Here is an 18,903-nt window from a genome sequence, read left to right as displayed (position 1 = left end):
GTTAATCTTAATGAACTATATTCTTATTTGATTTTTGGTTTATTTTCGTGATTTAATTTTTTTATTGTAGCACATATGCAGTATAAAATTTACTATCTTCGCCGTTTTTAAGTGCACAGTTCAGCGGCATTTGGAACATTCGCCTGTTATGCCACCATCACCACCACCCGTCTCCAGAACTCTTTCTTATCTTGCAAAACTGAGAAACTCCACACCTATTAAACACTAATTTCCAATTTCTTCCTCCCGCCCTCCCCCACCATCCCCTGGAAATCACCATTCTGTCTTTATGGATTTGACAACTCTAGGTACCTCCTACATTATTTGTCCTTGGGTGATCGGCTTAATGTCCTTGGGTGACTGGCTTAACGTCCTTGGGTGACCGGCTTAATGTCCTTGGGTGACTGGCTCAGCATAACGTCCTCAAGTTTCATCCGTGCTTCAGCATGTGCCAGAAGTTCCTCCCTTTTTAAGGCTGACTAATACTCTAGTGTATGTGTATACAACGCAATGTTTGTCTGCTCATCTGTTGATGGACACTTGGGTTGCTCCCATCTCTTGGTTATCATGAAAAATGTTGCTATGAACATGAGTGTACAAGTTATCTCTTCAAGTTGCTGTTTTACTTCTTTTGGATATATACTCTGAAGCAGGGTTGCTGGATTGTATGGTAATTCTATTTTTAATTTTCTGAGGAAATGCCATGCTGTTTTCCATAGGGGCTGCAGCATTATACATTCCTAAGAGCAGTGCGCATGTTTCCAATTTCTCCACAGTCTTGCCAACACTTGTTATTTTCTGTGTGTGTGTGTGTGTGTGTGTGTGTGTGTGTGTGTGTAGTTTGGTTTTTGTTGTTTTTTTTTTATCGTGGCCATCCTAACGGGTGTGAGATGGTGATTATTTTATTTTAAGTTTATTATTTTGAGAGAGAGAAAAAGAGAGCACGTGAGCTGGGAAGGGGCAGGGAGAGAGGGGGAGAGAGAGAATCCCAAGCAGGCTCCACACTGTCAGCGCAGAGCCTGACGCAGGGCTCGATCCCGTGAGCCGTGAGATCATGACCTAAGTCAAAATCAAGAGTCCGATGCTCAACAGACTGAGCCCAGGCGCCCCTATTTTATTTTTAACTAATGAAAATTCTTTTGCCTATTGCTGAGAACGACCCGTTTTCGTTTGTTCACATTGTCTCCTGGAGTATGTGTTCTTTTCTTGTATGTTTAGAGTCTTCCTTTTGGGGTGGAGACATTGCTCCCAGGTTAGGCAATTGTTGTTCACACCCTCATGTTGTACCCTTGTAGAGACCTGTTAGACTATGTGATGCACAGGTGAGCACAGCCCGGAGAGAAGAGATACGTGCTGACACGTGTGCTTTGATCTGATATCAGGGATTGGGGGAGAGGCACAGGATGGCCAGTAGCTGATTTCAGGGAGCAAAGGATAACTGACCCTCTTGGGTACTGCCAACAATCCGGAGCTCACTCCTGTGTCTCCCAAGATGCCTTATTTGCCACTCCTACCTGGAGACTGGCAGTCCCATCCCATAACCAGGTCCAACGTGGGGAGGGCCAATGTGGGGAAAAGTACAGGATATGGTGGAGACTGGCCTTGCCCTTTGGTACCCCTTCTAGCAGCCCTATTAGAGGGAGCCTACCACACCTTCCTGTTCCTGGGCAAAGAGGATTCTTGGCAAGACTTTCCATCACTGACATGCGTGTGTCTTACCATGTGCTTTTCCAGTCCAGTCCCGTATTCTGTTTATCTCCCATAGATTACTTACACTGTCAATCCACTGAGGTGTCCCCTGTGTCTTTTCTACTGCAGATAAAGATTTTTAAAGCTACCATTTCTGTTATTTATAACCATTCTGTTATAGGAATCAGGTGTGTGCCTGTTCTGTCTTCTTGAGACAGAAAACATTTACTACTTTTGCTGCTAAAGAAGAGAGAGGGATAGGAAGTATAAATTCATACAAATTAGCATTTAGCACCTAGAAACAGATCATAGCTTATATTAGCACTGGAGTAAATGACAAAGGTGACATTACAAATCAGTGCACAAAGGAACGTTCTATAATAAATCGCTGATGTACATAGTTTGCCAACTCTTTGGAGTAAATTAAAATCCTAGCCTGGCCTCAAATCCTGCATCCGATTCCATGTGTGGGGATCTCATAATCAAAGGCAAGGTGTGTAAATGCATTTGGTAGGTGTTGGGTTCAGGTAGAAACAGACTGAGCTGGAGGAGAAAGTTTGGGTGGGGAATAGTGCTGGTGGAGAAGATCTGAAACGCCAGAATCAGGAGCCACTGAAGATACTGCGCAAAATAATTCTATGAAAATAGAGTTTTAGGGAAATTAGTAGTGCATGTAAGGCGCACCGAAAGAAGAGACTCTACTAACTAGTAAAAACATATGGGATGATCTAGTCTAGATGGGAGTTGATGGTGCCTAACTTTTGGAAGTCCCAGAGACTTCCTAAAATCTGATAGAAGTCACAGGCCGCTCCACAAAAATATGCATAGACACACACACTGCATGCCGTTTCAGGAAATTAACAAGGCCCCTGGGGGAAGAAGGTTATCCCAAAAGGTTGGTGCTCAGAGAAGGCAAAATAAAGTAGGAATAAAAAAAAGGAATAAAAAGATTGCGTATTCGGGAAGAACTCAAAACATTGAGTTTATTTCACCCCCTAGGAAGTTATGGCTTTGAGGGGTGTAACTATGTGTCCCATTCACCATTATGCCAATAACAAGCAATGCCTCTCACACAACCAGATAGTTATTGACACATTGGAGGAACATAATGAATAATGCCTTTGAGCTTGTAAATGTGGAAATCTGCAGATGATTAACCAAAAGGCAAGAAGTATGGAAATGAGTTATGGAAATAGCACAATGATTTCTCCATATTAGATACCCAAAACTAATGGTGTCCCAAATTAATTAAGCCCTTTACTGGCTCCCTTTAACGTTACTCTTTATTGATTTGTGATGTAATTTTTAGTCCTATTTTCTTCTTCTTTTTAATGTTTATTTATTTATTTTGAGAAAGAGAGCACGAGAGGGACAGAGAGGGAGAATCCCAAAAAGGCTCTGCACTGCCCTTGTGGAGCCCGAAACAGGGCTCGAACCCACTAACCATGACATCATGACCTGAACAGAAACCAAGAGTCGAACGCTCAACCGACTGAGCTACCCAGGTGCCCCTATTCCTGTTTTCTTTTTATCTTTCCTTTCCTCTGGTAATGTATCCCTCTTTTTTTAGGAATTCTGATAAAAAGGTTTTTGTGGCTACTTATTTGAAGACAATACCCCAAGTCAGCCTTGACTCCTTAGCCTTTCTCCAGCCCCATATTTCAATGGCCTGTCAGGCACATTATTTAAAATTTACCAGGACTCCTAAAATTCAGATTGTATAAAATGAAACTAATCATTTTCCGGACTTCTTTGTCAACCTATCATAATTTATGCATGCTCTCAAAACCCTAGATTTTCACATTTCTGGGCTAGTGGGGCTTAAATTTTGGATGCCTTGGCCCCCTTTGGGAACCTGGCAAGTGCTATGGACCCACTCCCAGGAAAAAATAAATATGTGCAAACATAGTTACTGGTAACATCAGGGAATTCTTGAATTTCCGACAGCATATCTAAACATCCCAGACTAACAAGCCCTTTGAGAGATAGTAATACCCATTTCTCTCCTCCCTTCCATCGCTAGATTTTTCCAGTTCTTTCTGTTCAATTTATTTTTTTTTTCATTTTTTTCTCTCATTTCCATTTCTACTGTCTTCATCTGGCTCAATCTAAGTCAAAATAGCTTAATGTCTAGAGCACCCAAACAGCCTTCAAAATGGCTGATTCTAACAACAGAAGATCTCTGTCAACGTTTTCCATTTGCTGAATTAAGATCTGTGGTGTTGAAATATAAGTGAGTACTCTTATCTTATTCTGATGTTATATGTAGAAGGTGAAAGTTATTTGATGGAGAACTTGGAAAACAAGTGGTTGCGATCACAACATCTTGATTAAATTTACCAGTAAAACCATCTGGGCCTGGGATTTTGTAAGGGGATAAGTTCTTAATAATCAATGCAATTTAGTTACACAACACTATTCAGATTTATGTTTCTTCTTGTATTTTGATAAGTTGTAGCTTTCAAGAAGTTGTTCCATTTTAAAACGTTGTCAGGGCGCCTGGGTGGCTCAATCGGTTAAGCGTCCGACTTCAGCCCAGGTCACGATCTCATGGTCAATGAGTTCGAGCCCAGTGGGGCTCTGTGCTGACAGCTCAGAGCCTGGAGCCTGTTTTGGATTCTGTGTCTCCCTCTCTCTCTGCCCCTCCTCTGCTTGTGCTCTGTCTCTCTCTGTCTCTCAAAAAATGAATAAACATTTTAAAAATGTTTTTTTAAGTTGTCAAATATATTGGCACAAAAATTCTCTTTTTAGAATTTTTTTTAAGTTTATTTATTTTGAGAGAGTGCGTGCAAGTAGGGGAGGGAAAGAAACAGAGGGAGAGAGAGAGAATCCCAAGCAGGCTCTGCACTGTCAGCACAGATCCCAATGTGGGGCTCAAACTCAGGAACCTGGAGATCATGACCTGAGCCAAAGTCAGATGCTTAGCCAACTGAGCCACCCAGGTGACCCCCCCCAAATTTTTTTTAATGTTTATTGATTTTTGAGAGACCATGAGCAGGGGAAGGGCAGAGAGAGAGAGGGGGACAGAGGATCCAAAGCAGGCTCCGAGCTGTCAGCACAGAGTCCAACGTGGGGCTCGAACTCACGAACTGTGAGATAATGACCTGAGCTGAAGTCGGACGCTCAACTGACTAAACCACCCAGGTGCCCCATCACAAAATCGTTAATGATATTCTTCTATTTTCCTTTTTAATCCTTTAGTATCCTTTTAGGTCTGTAGTGATAACCCATCTTTTTTATTCCTGATATTGGTAAAATTTATTCTTTCTCTCTTTTTTACGGATGAATCTAGCTAGGGGTTTTTCCAATTTTGTTGGTCTTTGCAAAGAATCAACTTTTGGCTTAGTTGATTTTCTATGTTCTTGTCTGGTTTCTATTTTGCTGCTCCAATACTTTCTTCCTTTCAATTACCTTGAACGTTCTTTTAGCTTATTAGGTAGTATCTTAGGTCATTTATCTTAAATCTTTCTTCTTGTCTAACATAAGCACTTAAAACTCTTAAATTTCCCTCGAAGCACTGTGTTAGCTGTATCCCATAAATTGTATATTGTATAGGTATCACCATTCAATTAAAAATGTTTCCAATTTCCCTTGTGATTTCTTCTTTGATCTATGAATTACTTAGAAGTATGCTGCCAAATATTTTCCTAAGTAGCATATTGCTTTTGATTTCTGACTAATTCCAATGTGATCAGAGAACATACTCTATATGAGTTTAAACTTTTAAAAAAGTTTATTGAGACTTGTTTTGTGGCCTAGTCTATCTTGGTGAATGTACCATGTGAACCTTAAAAGAATGTTAAATTTAGGGGCACCTGGGTGGCTCAGTGGGTTAAGCGACTGACTGTTGGTTTTGGCTCAGGTCGCGATCTTGTGGTTCATGGGTTCCAGCCCCACATCGGACTCCACGCTGACAGTGCAGAGCCTGCTTGTAATCTTTCTCTCCCTCTCTCTCTGTCCCTCTCTCACTCTCTCTGTCCCTCTAAATAAATAAATAAATAAATAAATAAATAAATAAATAAATAAATAAATTTTAAGTTATTGAACACCGTGCTCTATAAATACCAATTAAGTCAAGATGATTGATAATTGTTCAAATCCCAATGTCATCAGTGATTTTTTTTAAATCTATTCTATAAAATGTTGAGAGGGGGACCCTAAAATATCCTACTATGATTTTGAAATTGTCTATTTATCCCTCTAATAATGTCAGTTTTTACTTCATTTGAGGCTTTTATTAGATGCCTATCCATTTTTTTTAATGTTTGTTTTTTGTTTGTTTTTTTTTTGAGAGAGAGAGAGAGAGACAGAGTGTGAGTTGGGGAGGGACAGAGAGAGAGAGGGAGGCACAGAGTCTGAAGCAGGCTCCAGGCTCTGAGCTGTCTGCACAGAGCCCGATGCGAGGTCGAACTCACGAACTGTGAGATCATGACCTGAGCCAAAGTCAGACACTTAACCGACTGAGCCACTCAGGTGCCCCTGATGCCTATCCATTTATAGTGGCTAGGTCTTCGGATGAATTGTCCCTTTTATGATTATAAAATGTCCCTTCTTTATCTCTGATAATACTCCTTGACTTGAAGTCTTTTTTTTATCTGATATTGATACAGCCTGTGTATCATTTTTTTAAAATGTCTATTTATTTTGAGAGAGAGAGAGAGAGCACACATACAAGTGGGAGAGGGACAAAGAGAGAGGGAGGAGAGAATCCCAAGCAGGCTCTATGCTGCCAGCACAGAGCCCAACGTGGGGCTCAATCCCACTAACCATGAGATCAAGACATGAGCCAAAATCAAGAGTCAGATGCTTGACCCACTGAGCCACCCAGGCACCCCTAACCTGTCTAGCTTTCTTTTTTTTTTTAATTTTTTTAACATTATTATTATTGAGAGACAGCATGAGCATGGGAAGGGCAGAGAGAAGAGACCCAGAATCTGAAGCAGGCTTCAGGCTCTGAGCTGTCAGCACAGAGCCTGATGCGGGGCTCGAACTCACAAACCATGATCCCGATGCAGGGCTCTAACTCACAAACTGTGAGATCATGACCTGAGCCAAAGTTGGATGCTTAACCTACTGAGCCACCCAGGTGCCCCTCTTTTTTCCTTTTTTAAATGTTTATTTACTCTTTTTTTTTTTTTTTTTTTTTGAGAGAGAGAGAGAGAGAGAGAGAGCAAGCGCACACTAGCAGGGCAGGGGCATAGAGAGGGAGACACAGAATCTGAAGCAGGCTTCAGGCTCCAAGCTGTCAGCACAGAGACTAAAACGAAACTTGAACACATGAAACCAACCATGAGATCATGACCTGAGCCAAAGTAAGACACTTAACCAACTGAGCCATCCAGGCGCCCCTCCTTAAGCATTTCTTGTAGCAAAATCTGCTGGCAACAAATGACCTTTCCCTTTACCTGAACACATCTTTATTTTACCTTCATTTCTAGAGGACATTTTCTCTTTGGAGTTGACATTTGTTTTCTGTTTTGCATTTTGTTTTTGTTTTATCTTCTGGCCTCCATAGTTTCTGATGAGAATCGGTGTTTCCCTTTATATAATGTGTTGGTTTTCCCTAGATACTTTTAAGATTTCCTCTTTCTTAGGTTTTCAGCCATTGGATTGTGATGTGTCTAAGTGTGGTTTTCTGTGAATATGGCTGGTGTGGGGTTTGTTGACTTTTTTGGAATCTGTGAATTTATGTCTTTCATGAAATTTGGGATGTTTGGGCTATTAGTTATTTCTCTGCACTCTTTCTGGGACTCTAATTAACTGATGTTAGATTTTTTGATATTGTTGCACAGATCCGTGGGGCTATCTGTATGTCCCGTTTTTTTCCCATCATTTTTCTCTCTCTTCGTAAGTTTGGTCTATTTTCAAGTTTACTGATTCATTCCTCTGATATTTATTCTTTTATTAATAAGCTCATCCATGGATTTATTATTATTAGAGTATATTTATATTTATTAGCATTTACTATTATTATTATTTAGAGTATAGATATCCTACCATTACGTTTTAATTTTTATTTGGTTTCTTTTTATGTGGCTATTTTGCTGCTGAGATATCCTGTCATTCCATTCATTTCAAGCATGTTTTCTTTTACTTCATTGAACATAGTTGAAAATACCTACTTTAAAGTACTTGTAGGATAATTCCAACATGTGGGTCGTCTCAAGGCTAGCATCAGCTAATGGTCTTTTCTATTTAAAATGAGTCACATTTTCCTGGTTCCTTGTGTGTAAAGTAATTTTGGATTGTATTCTGGACGTTCTGTCTTGTATTACATAAACCCTTGAGTTCTTTCACAATCCTCTGGAGACTGGTGATTTCTTTCTGTTTGGTTTGAGCACAAAATTAACCCTGAATATTCGAGCGTTAGGTCCTTTTTTGCCTGTGTGCACAGAGGTTCAAGTTTCACTTTGATTTTAAACCTTTGCCGTGCTGCTTTGAGTCTGCCCCATGGAAACTTCATTAAAGGACCAGATTGAAACTTGTGAGGGTCCATACACATAGTCAGGGGATCCCTCCCTTTTCCAGCTCTCTCCCGTACATGGTGTCTTCCTCAATCTATGGTGGTCAGCCATGGTTGTCTGCTTTCCTTTCCCTGAGTCCTCGGGCCAGAAAGATGAGTAGGTTTTCTGTGAGAGTTTTAGTTGCTTTTGACCTGCTACTTCATGACTCCAGGTCACTCTCAGTTGTCCCCCAAGTAGGAAGCTCACCCCCCATGGAAGTCACCTCTCCCAAGTTTCAACTTCCCTCTATACCCTACATGATTTTGTTTCCTATTCAGAATCCCCAGGTGGTTATTTCTCATATTTTGTTCAGAGCTTACAGTTTTTATTGGTGGGAGGGTTGTTCCGAAGGAGGGCTTAAATAACAAAGTCTCGTATCGTTTTCATTTACCTGCAAAGTAACATAATTTTGTCTTCTTTATTGTCCAGTCCTAACTCCGAGTCAGATGAGGCTATTCAATGAAACACAGTCTAGCAACTGAAAGTAATTAAAACTAATTCAACAGCATCGATCTCTCTCGAAGAAGGTTGATGATCCAATTCAAAACCATGACAGCACTTTAAAAAATCATCTTTCCCCATTACGCTGACGTTCAGGAGATCTTGTGACTACATTTTCTCTGAAGCCTCACTCTGAGATACTAAATAAACTTGAAAGTCAGTCCACATAGCCTTCCTGTTTTTGATCTTGTCTCCATTCTCATTTTCTCTTCCTTAAAACAGTTCTCTCCTTCTCTCTTTTCATTACATGTTGATTAGACCAGTCCCTCTTTTTTACAAACTGTTGCTCTTTCTATCCTTATTCTGAGCCACTCAAACCCAGGAGCCAAGATGGTAAACTTAGAGTCTCCCTGAGAAAATGGACTCTCCATGAGGGAGAGGCCAAGTGTCCAAAGGTAGAATTTTTCAGGGGGAGAGGGGGGAGGGCGGAGGAGAAAATCACAAATGCTACACTCACAATTTTACATATAGTCTTTTTTTTTTTACTATTTACATGTATATTGTGTATGATATATATAATCTATTTGCGCTATGGATAGCAACATAAATGTTTATAATACAAAGTTTGGACAGTTTACAGTGTTTTATTTCTTCTAAGCAAAGCATGACTCTAATAGCCTATCTTTGAAATTCCAAATGGATCCCAGATGCACATAATACCACTGTTTATTGATGAACTATTGTGTGCCAAGCACTCGGCTAAGCAACTTGCGTTTATTGCTTATCGGACTTTATAGCAACACCTTCAGGAACACATCGTTCCCATTTACAGATGAGGAAAGTGAGTATCAGAAAGGGTAAGCAGCTTGCCCAGGATTACGTGCCTTTTGAAGGCACTAGAGATGAGATTTGAACCCATATGAGACCCCAAGGCCTACGCTTTCTTCATGCTGGCTCCCTTTGGAAAGCACAGGCAAATTCCCAGCAGAACTGGGTGGTGTTTATCCCCCCAAGTGGCTAATAAGGAGGAGCGAGTGAGCCTAGGGCTGTGAGAACAACATTCACTTCAAAGAGGGCACGGGTGTTCCAGCCCTAGCTTGTCACAGACTTCCTGCAAATCCCTGCAACCCGCTTGGCATCTCTCAGTTTTTTCTTTCTCCACGTCTGCCACAGAAACACAAACGTAGTTGACACAAACGTTCGAGACTGGTCTAAAAATGAAATGAGAAGAGCTGGGCAAAAATTACGATGTGAATATAAATGACTATAATCACACGCGGCCCAACTTACAAACGAACACTTTGTTTTCTAAGTTTTGCAGTTACGACTTCAACAGAGAAGGACCCAGGAACAACTTGCTAACCAAGGCATAACACCACGTGAGTAGCCCTATCTCTTGTTCGCTGACCTGTTACTATGGGGGCGTACAATTTGGGAGCTGGAAAGCACCTCAGAGGTCCTTGAACCTAAGCCAACACATGGGTCTCCCCAGATCCTCATAGACGCTGTGTCTGCAGAAACTCCAGACCTTGGATGCTTTGCCCCAGACACTACTCACCTGCAAGGGCTTCCCTTTAATGCTATAGGTTGTACCTAAAATTCCAGTTGATGGGTTTGTTTTTAGAGTAAGTACAATTCCCTGTGGGCCCCCTTCACCCTTCTCTTCCTTTTAGAATAGGATGTAAATCACCACTGTTTCCAGAGGCATCCATCACTTATCCCTCTTCTCACCTCAGTTCTATTTGGGGTACCTGAGTCCACAATTAATTGAATACCATCAAGGAAGGCTGAGAAGTAATGACACTCTAGCATAAATAGTATAATATTGAATTACTGGACACAAATTGGGTCCAAGAAGGAGGATTGTCATTATCTTTTTTAGTAGATAGATTTAAATTTTCCCACCAAGTAAGCAATTAAAGCCAACTCTTGATTATCTATAAAGAGACAGAAGACCTCCCTGAATGAATGAAGTCCCGGTTCAAGCCCCTTTAGGTCATGCTTTGTAACTTTCTTCCCCAACAAAAGTTAAAAATCAAAACCCATAATGACTCCCGCAGAAATCCAGACTCGTCATGACTACGACTTCAGAGTTCAGCCTCTCACAAGCAGCCAGTTTGGCCTGGATAAAATGTCCTGCGGTCGTCATACAGAGCCCTATGACCCAAGGTCTGAAAGTTTAAGTATAGTCTGTGCCTCTGAGCCAGATGAGAACTGAGAATTTTTCAAGCCTTTTCCTTTGTAATTCAAAAATAGCTCTTTGTTAATGGCTCAGCCCTCCCGACAGTAAACCACAGGTGACCTTCCAGGAGAACACCTTTTTTTTTTTTTTAGAGGTTTGCTAATGAGCACAAAAGAAACAGCTCACCCTGCAATTTAAAGCCCGCTCACACAAGATGTACAACCGAGTTGAGAACCCAGAGGGGCCACATCTGACTGGCCTTTTTCATCTGAGCCCACTAAAGAGGAGAAGCACTAAAAACTCGGGAAAGCGCAAAAGTCTGCAGACTTCCGGGCAGATCACTACATTTTCAAAGCTGATCAGACCAGTGTTTTGGGGAATCCTGTTACAAATGTGTAGGATGTGACGTGGTTATGCTTCATCTGGAAGAGTTACTCACTAAGAGTGGGTTGTGGACGAGCGTAGGTCCGCCAGGATCCTCTCTCAGCGGGCCTCGATCTGTACTCATGCCCTCAGATATACGAGGAACACGTCTAGTTGGGTAGTATGAGAATAATCTATTCCCTCGCCGGTGTTGCTTTTCTTTGATTCTGGAAAGGCACATGGGGTAGAGAGACCCAGTACATTTCAGTCTGCTTAAGCTGCTCACACCTTATTTATCTAAAGCTTGAGTCATGTGCTTAAATACTCTGAGCCTGAGCCTTGCAACTGGCATTTGGATAAGAATAAATTCATTTCCCCCTTTCTTTATTTTTTTTTTAATTTTTTAAATGCTTATTTATTTTTGAGAGAGAGTATGTGTGAGCAGGGAATGGGCAGAGAGAGAGAGAGAGAGATAGGGAGAGACAGAATCTGAAGCAGACTCCAGTCTCTGAGCTGTCAGCACAGAGCCTGACACAGGGCTCAAACTCACAAACTCTGAGATCATGACCTGAGCCGAAGTCGGACGCTTAACCGACTGAGCCACCCAGGTACCCCATCTTTTTTTTTTTTTTTGACGTTTATGGGATTAAATCTTTGGAAATCCATAAGAAAAAAAAAACACCTAGGAAAGGTAGAAATGAACCCTATGATGCAATTTAAAATAATACCTCTATGTATGTTTTGTAAATTTAGTGTCCCTTTGTGGAGTAGGGTTCGATGGCGATATGATATTTTGTTCTCTAGGATTTCCAGAACCACCAAATCATGTGCGTATTAAGGAAATACCGCCCGACGGAAATTTTGCATCCTTAGTCCATTGAACCATTAAGATAATTACTGGGAGAAAATCCTATGAGAACAAAATGATTTTTTTTTTGTTTCTCATTCAGCAAAATGATAAAGGTTAATTAAATGTCATCTGGTTTCCATGGTCGTCAGCCGCCTCCCCTCAACTAGGCTTCCTAAGGGTATAGATTCTGCCGTGGAAAAAATGTCAAACCCGAAACAGGTGCACACGGCCACCCCCACCCAACCCGGACAGACCTCGACTAAGCTCTTCTCAGGAAGTTAGACCCAAGACATATCTTTCACTTGCTGAGAGGTTGGGGACGGAGATGGTTAGCTTTGTCAATCCAGTCAGAGATGAAACATGCCACCGAAGTGTAGCACAGAGCAGCGTGTGTTTTCTCTGGCACCTAACGGTTCGTGTGTAAAGGCAACTGATCGCAGGAAGCAAAGAAGAGGCGACGGTCTCAGGGTCCTATCGATTCAATCAAATTCAACAAATGTTGTTATGAACCAGACTTTGTGCAGGGTAGTGTGCTGGGCCCTGTAGGGACAACGATGAGCAAGACAGTCCCTTGAACAGACTCAAGATTCTAGGGGGATTGGTGGTAGGAAACTCACAGAAGTAGAATTTAAGGTAGAGTTTTTTACATAATTATTTGATATAATCTCACTGTATCCATAACATTTGAAATAACTGCAATCCTCCTCCCCCCCCACCAAGTTTTAAAACTTGTCATAAATCACCTACATTGAAGGCTGATGGCCAAGCAAATTATTCACTGTCCCTACATCATTACTATATAGTGTCACTGTTCTTAACTGGTCGACAGAAACACCTGCTATCCTTGTCTTAAGTTTTATATTAGATTAAATCTCAATGCCACTCCTATGGTGACAGAACTGAGGGCAGAACCTATACATCCTGGTCCCTGCGTAGAGCTCTTTCTTCAAATATTCAAAAGGAATTGCTTGAACTTTAAAAGCACCTACTTACGCTCCTCTCATCAAGCATTTTGTGGCCAAAAGATTCAGTCGGGATGTGGGAAAATTAAAAATACGTGTGCGTGAACATGCCAAGGGAAACCCAATGGTTCTCACAAAATGGCGTCAGGTTTTACATCATCACCTACGCCTCACCGTGACCAAGAGTGAAGGACAAATTTCACCGCATTCGCCCCGTGGCAGATCTCGCTTCAGCTGCACATGACGTTGCTGATGAAATTCTAAGGTTTCTCCCCCTACTGACTCCGATGAACTGAGCCGCGTGTAACTTTCCGTTGACTAGTGAAACTGGTCCAAATGAATTGAATTTAACTCCTTCCTTCTTCTTGGGCACGTATCCTGCAGGTTTTGTTGCTGAGAAACAGTCTACAGCACCCAGGGACACATTCTCTTTATATAACCCCCCTGAATCACTTCTCTTAAGCATTTACTTATTCCTTTTGTCCATTATGGGTCTGGGGATTTTCCCCTTCAGATGCTTTGAATGAACGGAAACCCATTGTTCCTTGAATTTAGTCAACAAGGGCAGAATTCCGAGTCCGGCACGGAACTGCTAGGACAACTTTCAGCAGTGGGAAGAGGTTCTCAGACCAGGGAGCAGGGCGCAGGCCAGATTCTAAGATTGCTTTCACATTTAAAATGCCATTGTAGAATTCATGTTTTCAAAATAGTCGTAAAATCTCTGTGAAATACCCTGTCCAAAATCCCACCTCTCCAAATGGAGATTTCAAGTTGTCTCCTTTGCCACCACCAACCAGGATTCAATTTTTTTTTCTTTTAATGTTTCTTTAATTTTGAGAGAGAGACAGACAGACAGAGACAGCACTAGCAGGGGAGGGACAGAGAGAGAGAGGGAGACACAGAATCTGAAGCAGGCTCCAGGCTCTGAGTTAATCAGCACAGAGCCTGACCGGGGGGCGGGGGGGGGGGGGGCTCCACCCCACGAACCACGAGATCATGACCTAAGCCAAAGTCAGACGCCCAACTGACTGAGCCACCCAGGTGCCGCACCACCAACCAGGATTCAAAGGGAGCACCTCGATGCCCCACCCTTTTGGGGGTCAAGCCTGCAAAAGACATCTACCTTCTCTGTTTTCTCACAGCTTTACGACAGAGCCAACCTCCTCCCCTGTGGACCTGTGGGGCTTGGATCTGTTCACCATTTCTCCTGCAGATTTTCTCCATCACCATTCTTTTCCTGGGGCATCACTCTCCTGGGTGGAGTCTTAACACCACCTTATTCCAACCACTTGGGAAGCCTCAGTGCAGAAGGGTGATGAGCTCTGTGGGGTAGGTGTGATGAATGATCACGGCAGCTCAGTAGCATTTTGACCATCTGCTGTGAGGAGGGCCCTGTGGAACACAGAGGAGTCAGACGTGAGTTCTGTTTCAGATGCTTACTGTCTGGAAGGGGCCCCAGATCACCCCTGCTTGGTTGTTTAGAGTAGCGATATCAGACGACCATGCACCACTGCATGGGACTGAATATCTTCGAGGACGGAAGGAAAGAACTACTTTCTCCTTCCCTCTCCCTCTGCTAGTAGAGTGGGGCTAATCTGTAAGAACCCAGGTGGGAGAGGAGGGAACAAGTAGCCCATTCTCCCGGAATACAGAGCTGAAGAGAACCGCATACACGGGTGGCCCCGGGTGGCTGCGGCATCTCCACGGAAAGTCCGAGAAAGCCACCGCCGGCCAGGATGAAATGTCTGGGCAGCTTGGGTCCATGACCTGATCATTGTAAATGGATTTAAAGATACGATGAGCTGTCTATGAACGGTGCTGCCTTTATTTGTTTTGCAGACTAAATTCCAGCCACAGCAGCCTCATACTTACCGCAAAGCCCTGGTAAATCCCTGAGTTCTGTGGCGCCTTTCCTGAATAGCAGCGAGAATGACTGGGGCAACTCCTGTACCCACACCACATGCAGCTTCTTGGTAGTTCTGAGAAGTTGCCTGGGCAAAGTGTGTCTTCCTCTTCTCAGTGCATCCTTCTGACTTGGCTTCTCCCTACGTCACCCTAGCACACACTGTTGGCTGTTTCAGCAGAACACGGCACGAGGGTTTTAATCTGTCTGCCTCTTCTCTCCTTTCTAACATGTCAAATTCAGAGTCGGGAAAAGGCCCTGTGGATTTTCCTGGCAAGCCCATACAGGGTGGTGGGGGGTGGGGGGGGCGGTGGTCAACAACCCTAAATGTTTTCTTTTCCCTCCCATTTTCTGGTTCCTTGTTCCTCGGAAACCAGTAAACCGGTGGTGACAGGCGTCCTTTGAATTTGTCTTCACAGTCGTCTTCTGAGAAATCCCCAAAGTATTCACGCATGTTGCATTCAACTGCCTCAAACGTGTGGCCAGGTCTTAAATGTAATGAAGCTGCATTTTCAGACTCCTGAGACTGTCCTTTGATACCAAATGGGCAGCGCATTGCCAACCTAAAGAGGGAATGTCATTTCCAAAGCATGATCACTTACGCAGAGCACGTATCTCAGGAAGACAGCCATTCACGGTGCGCTTTGTCTTTAAAAGTGAGGCAAACAGAAGCATTTCTAAGCCCATTTTACAGGTGGGAGACAGAGCAGGAAGACTCCCAGACGTGTTTGAGGAGACTAAGCAAGGATGGAGCCCGGAAGGGTAGTTCCCAAATTTTCGGTCACCCAAAAGGACTTGGGTTATACTCCACACTGCCATGGATCCTGTGTTTCAAATTGTTTTGTCTCCGCCCCCCTCACGCCCAAAGGACCCTAAATTTGTAAATTATGACTCCGTCTGTTTTTGATGAATTGATGGCATTTAAACTGAACGGCTGGTCTTTGGTGAGAACAGCCATCTCAAAAGCATGCCGTTAGGATCCTAGGTAGCAACATTGAAAAGTGACACCTCCATCAGCCCCAACTGGCCTTTCTCTGGGCACCCATACCCCTCTTCTTCAGCTACTTGAAATCCTGAAAATCGGTCCTAGAAATTCGTCACTCCCTGGTTGGACTCCCATGTTCCCAAAGACCCTAGATCAGGAGACACTGGCCTTACAAACTCCAGAGCCAAGGTTCTCAAACTTGCACATCACCATTGGCAAGGAGGGCTCATTAAAACACGAATCCCTGGGGTCCACCCCTAAGGTTCTGATTTTGTGGGTCTGGGTGGGGCCTGAGGGTTGGCATTTCTTCAGCCCATCCAGGGGCCACACGCTGAGAACCACTGTTCCGTCTGGTGTCCCAGGACACCAGCCCTTTGAGGCTGCATTTTCGTCCTCCTCTGGAACACTGAGGAGCTGGGTTCTGTCCTGCAAGCCTGGGAGGGGGCGACCCCATGAGCTGCTGTCAACATCAGGCCCCCCCCACCTTGTACTGGAGAGTCAGCCCCTTCCCTTAGCTGATTCCCCAGGGGCCCCAAGACCTGCATTCTCCTGTTCCTGGGCTCCTGTAGAGTCCAGAGCCGGGGACAGCAGGGGGCCTGGCCTTTCTTAGGACCTTTTTTTCTGAGCTTTAGTAAGCAAATGTTTATACACACAGCTGACCCAAATTAGCTGGAGCCACAGGACCGAAATAGGAATAGCCCGTAACCAAACTCCAAGGCGAAAACATGAATTCCCTTGTGAGAAGTGATTAATCTTCCTCCAGGGAGAACGAGTTAGCTATGCAGCTGACTGAATTTACAACCGTATTCTAATTTGAAATCACATTGACTTATTAGTTTTTTTTTTAATTTAGAAATCCAAATTCCTTTTCAATCTTAAATGTCAATGTCCCTGTAAAACAAAATTTTGCTATTTGATATTCCCAGGGCTGGCAGCAAGAGGTCCTTTATTTATTTTCCAAAGAGTCGACTTGGGGGGTTGTGATATGGTTTTCTCTGGCCCTCAGGGGAAATGGCTAAAATGCACATTCTCTCGAGTCACAGAAAAAAGCAAATGTCAATCACAGGACCGTGACAGGACAGTTTTCCATGGTGTGACCTCAAGCCAGTACCCCACATAACATCTCTGAAGCCCTGAGGGGAAGAGCGTGTGGTAAAATGCAGTGTAGGGACCTCTTTGGCTTTCTTCCCAAGCCCTTGCCAAGTGGACATAGCATCTCCCACCCTGTGATAGAAGGTTGCAGAAGACCTTTGTGTTCCTGGCATCAGAGACCCGGACTGTGCAGATCATTTCACGGGGGGAGTTGTTAACACCAAGAAGTGATGAATTACAGCTCTCACTCCAAAGCTAAGATATAGGAAATGCAGTGTTTCTTAGAACATTCAATAAGCTATGCTAATAGGAATTGAAGAGCCTTGGGAGCAAGAGAACCAGATAAATTCCTCCTAATTCCTAAGCCCAATTAAAACCAATCGAGTTTGGAATGTAAGTGGTATCTCAGGATAGATTCATACTGTTCCCATAAGGGCTGCTGCTTAAGGAGAAGGATGTGTTCATTCTTTTTAACCACTTAGTACAGCCACACAAAGATCATTTCCTTTCTGGATTAGGCAAGTGACTAGGCCAACATCGATATGTAATGCCTAGATGACTGCCAGACTGTAGGGCGGAGGTGAAGACCTATCCATTGAGATCGTACAGATTCACCAGGGCCCCCCGGACTTCAAGCAGACTTGCAAGATCTGGTTACCTGGGGAAACAGGAGTTGTTTTCAGAACTCCATCAAGATAAATTGCAACTATGATCAAATGTAGGAAAAGACGAGCCTCCTTTCAAAGGATGGCAAATAGACCTGAATCAGAGGCAATGCACGAGCGATGTGGTTGAACAGCACGTTTCTCCAGATGATTTCCCAGAGTTACTGAGTGGGGACAAATGGGGGGGGGGGAGAGACATGTGAAATGGCAGAGTTTGCAAAGAAGCCCATTTTAAGAGTGAAAGCAGCAAAGAGAAATTGGTGTTAGATCATTGGGAAATGTGATATTTAAGCAACGCGTTCTGTTACTTTTCCTATAAGAAGGGAAGCATCTTAATCTCTGCTCAAAGTGAGGAGGGTGCTCTTGTCCAGTATTCTTAGCCAGCTGGGGCGATTCAGCATGTTCCTTTGGTCAACATTGTTAATGTCCAGGTGAGGCAGGGAGACTGAGAGGGAGCGTGCCTTAGTGGCTTCCCAAGCAGTGCCCTCCATAGACGATAACGGGGTTGACCAGTTGCCAGGACTGCAGTGCCATTTGTTTGATGTCCAGAGAGCCCTCCTGAACATGTTGCTCAGATTTAGCATGACCTTAAAGACCAAACAAGGCATTACACACACACACACACAGCCCCAAGTGCCAATCCGGCCAGAAGCCCAATTTTTTAAGCTGGCCAAAGCTTGGAAGAAGATTTCATTGCCTGCCACTTAAGAGTGGACATCTGCGGGAGCAGTATTAGAACTCCGGATCATGCGATTCATTGGCTTGCCCAGACTTAACAGTTCAGAAAAGTACTCAGTGTGGTTCTGTAACCACTGACCAAGCTCCTCGCTTGTTACAAACAGTGGTTGCGTGCGGCTCCTTATCAATTGTTTCTGGGGATCGGGAAAGCTCCTTAAAAATGCGGAATTTTGCTGAATGATGTTCTACTTTTTTGCTAAGTCAAAACAGAGTCCCCATCACGGTGGAGAGCTGCTTTCAAATCGTGAGCAGGAGCAAGAGGGAGGAATGGAGGCAGCATTGGGCCCAGGCTGCCATGTGCTTTGCCTGACCGGTGCCTGTGTCTCCTGGGTGTTAATATTTTGGCATATTTTGTTACTTTGGCGTATTTTGTTGATACGCCTTGAAAGAAGTGAGGTCGTCAGAGGACCTAGGCTCTTAGCCCTAACTGTGTGACCCTGGGTAAGTCATCCGATTTCTGTGGACTTCTATTGCCCCATTTGTTCAGGGTGAGAGTTTATTTCATTATCTCCAGGGTCCCTTCCAGCCCT

The 18,903-nt window shown here is 43.5% G+C and overlaps 1 protein-coding gene across 5 annotated transcripts in view; it reads left to right on the top strand.

The window, feature by feature from the left end:
• MYOCD (myocardin) overlaps positions 1-18,903 on the top strand; it is a 112,970-nt gene that overhangs the window by 33,141 nt on the left and 60,926 nt on the right. For 2 of the 5 annotated variants that reach the window (XM_019413404.2, XM_019413403.2), the window contains exon 2: positions 9,947-10,012. The exons of 1 other annotated variant lie outside the window; for it this stretch is intronic. In XM_019413404.2, coding sequence (XP_019268949.1) covers positions 9,947-10,012 — 66 coding nt within the window. Of the gene's footprint in view, positions 1-9,944; positions 10,013-14,829; positions 14,875-18,903 lie in introns of those variants that run through there. 2 more of the 5 variants (XM_019413406.2, XM_053893319.1) reach the window with 2 other exon arrangements.

This window comes from Panthera pardus, unplaced genomic scaffold (assembly GCF_024362965.1).
Source record: "Panthera pardus isolate Hobbes unplaced genomic scaffold, ASM2436296v1 HiC_scaffold_3, whole genome shotgun sequence".
Lineage (NCBI taxonomy): Eukaryota > Metazoa > Chordata > Mammalia > Carnivora > Felidae > Panthera > Panthera pardus.
The sequence above is the reverse complement of the archived record's forward strand: the minus strand, read 5'-3'. Positions and strand labels throughout refer to the sequence as shown.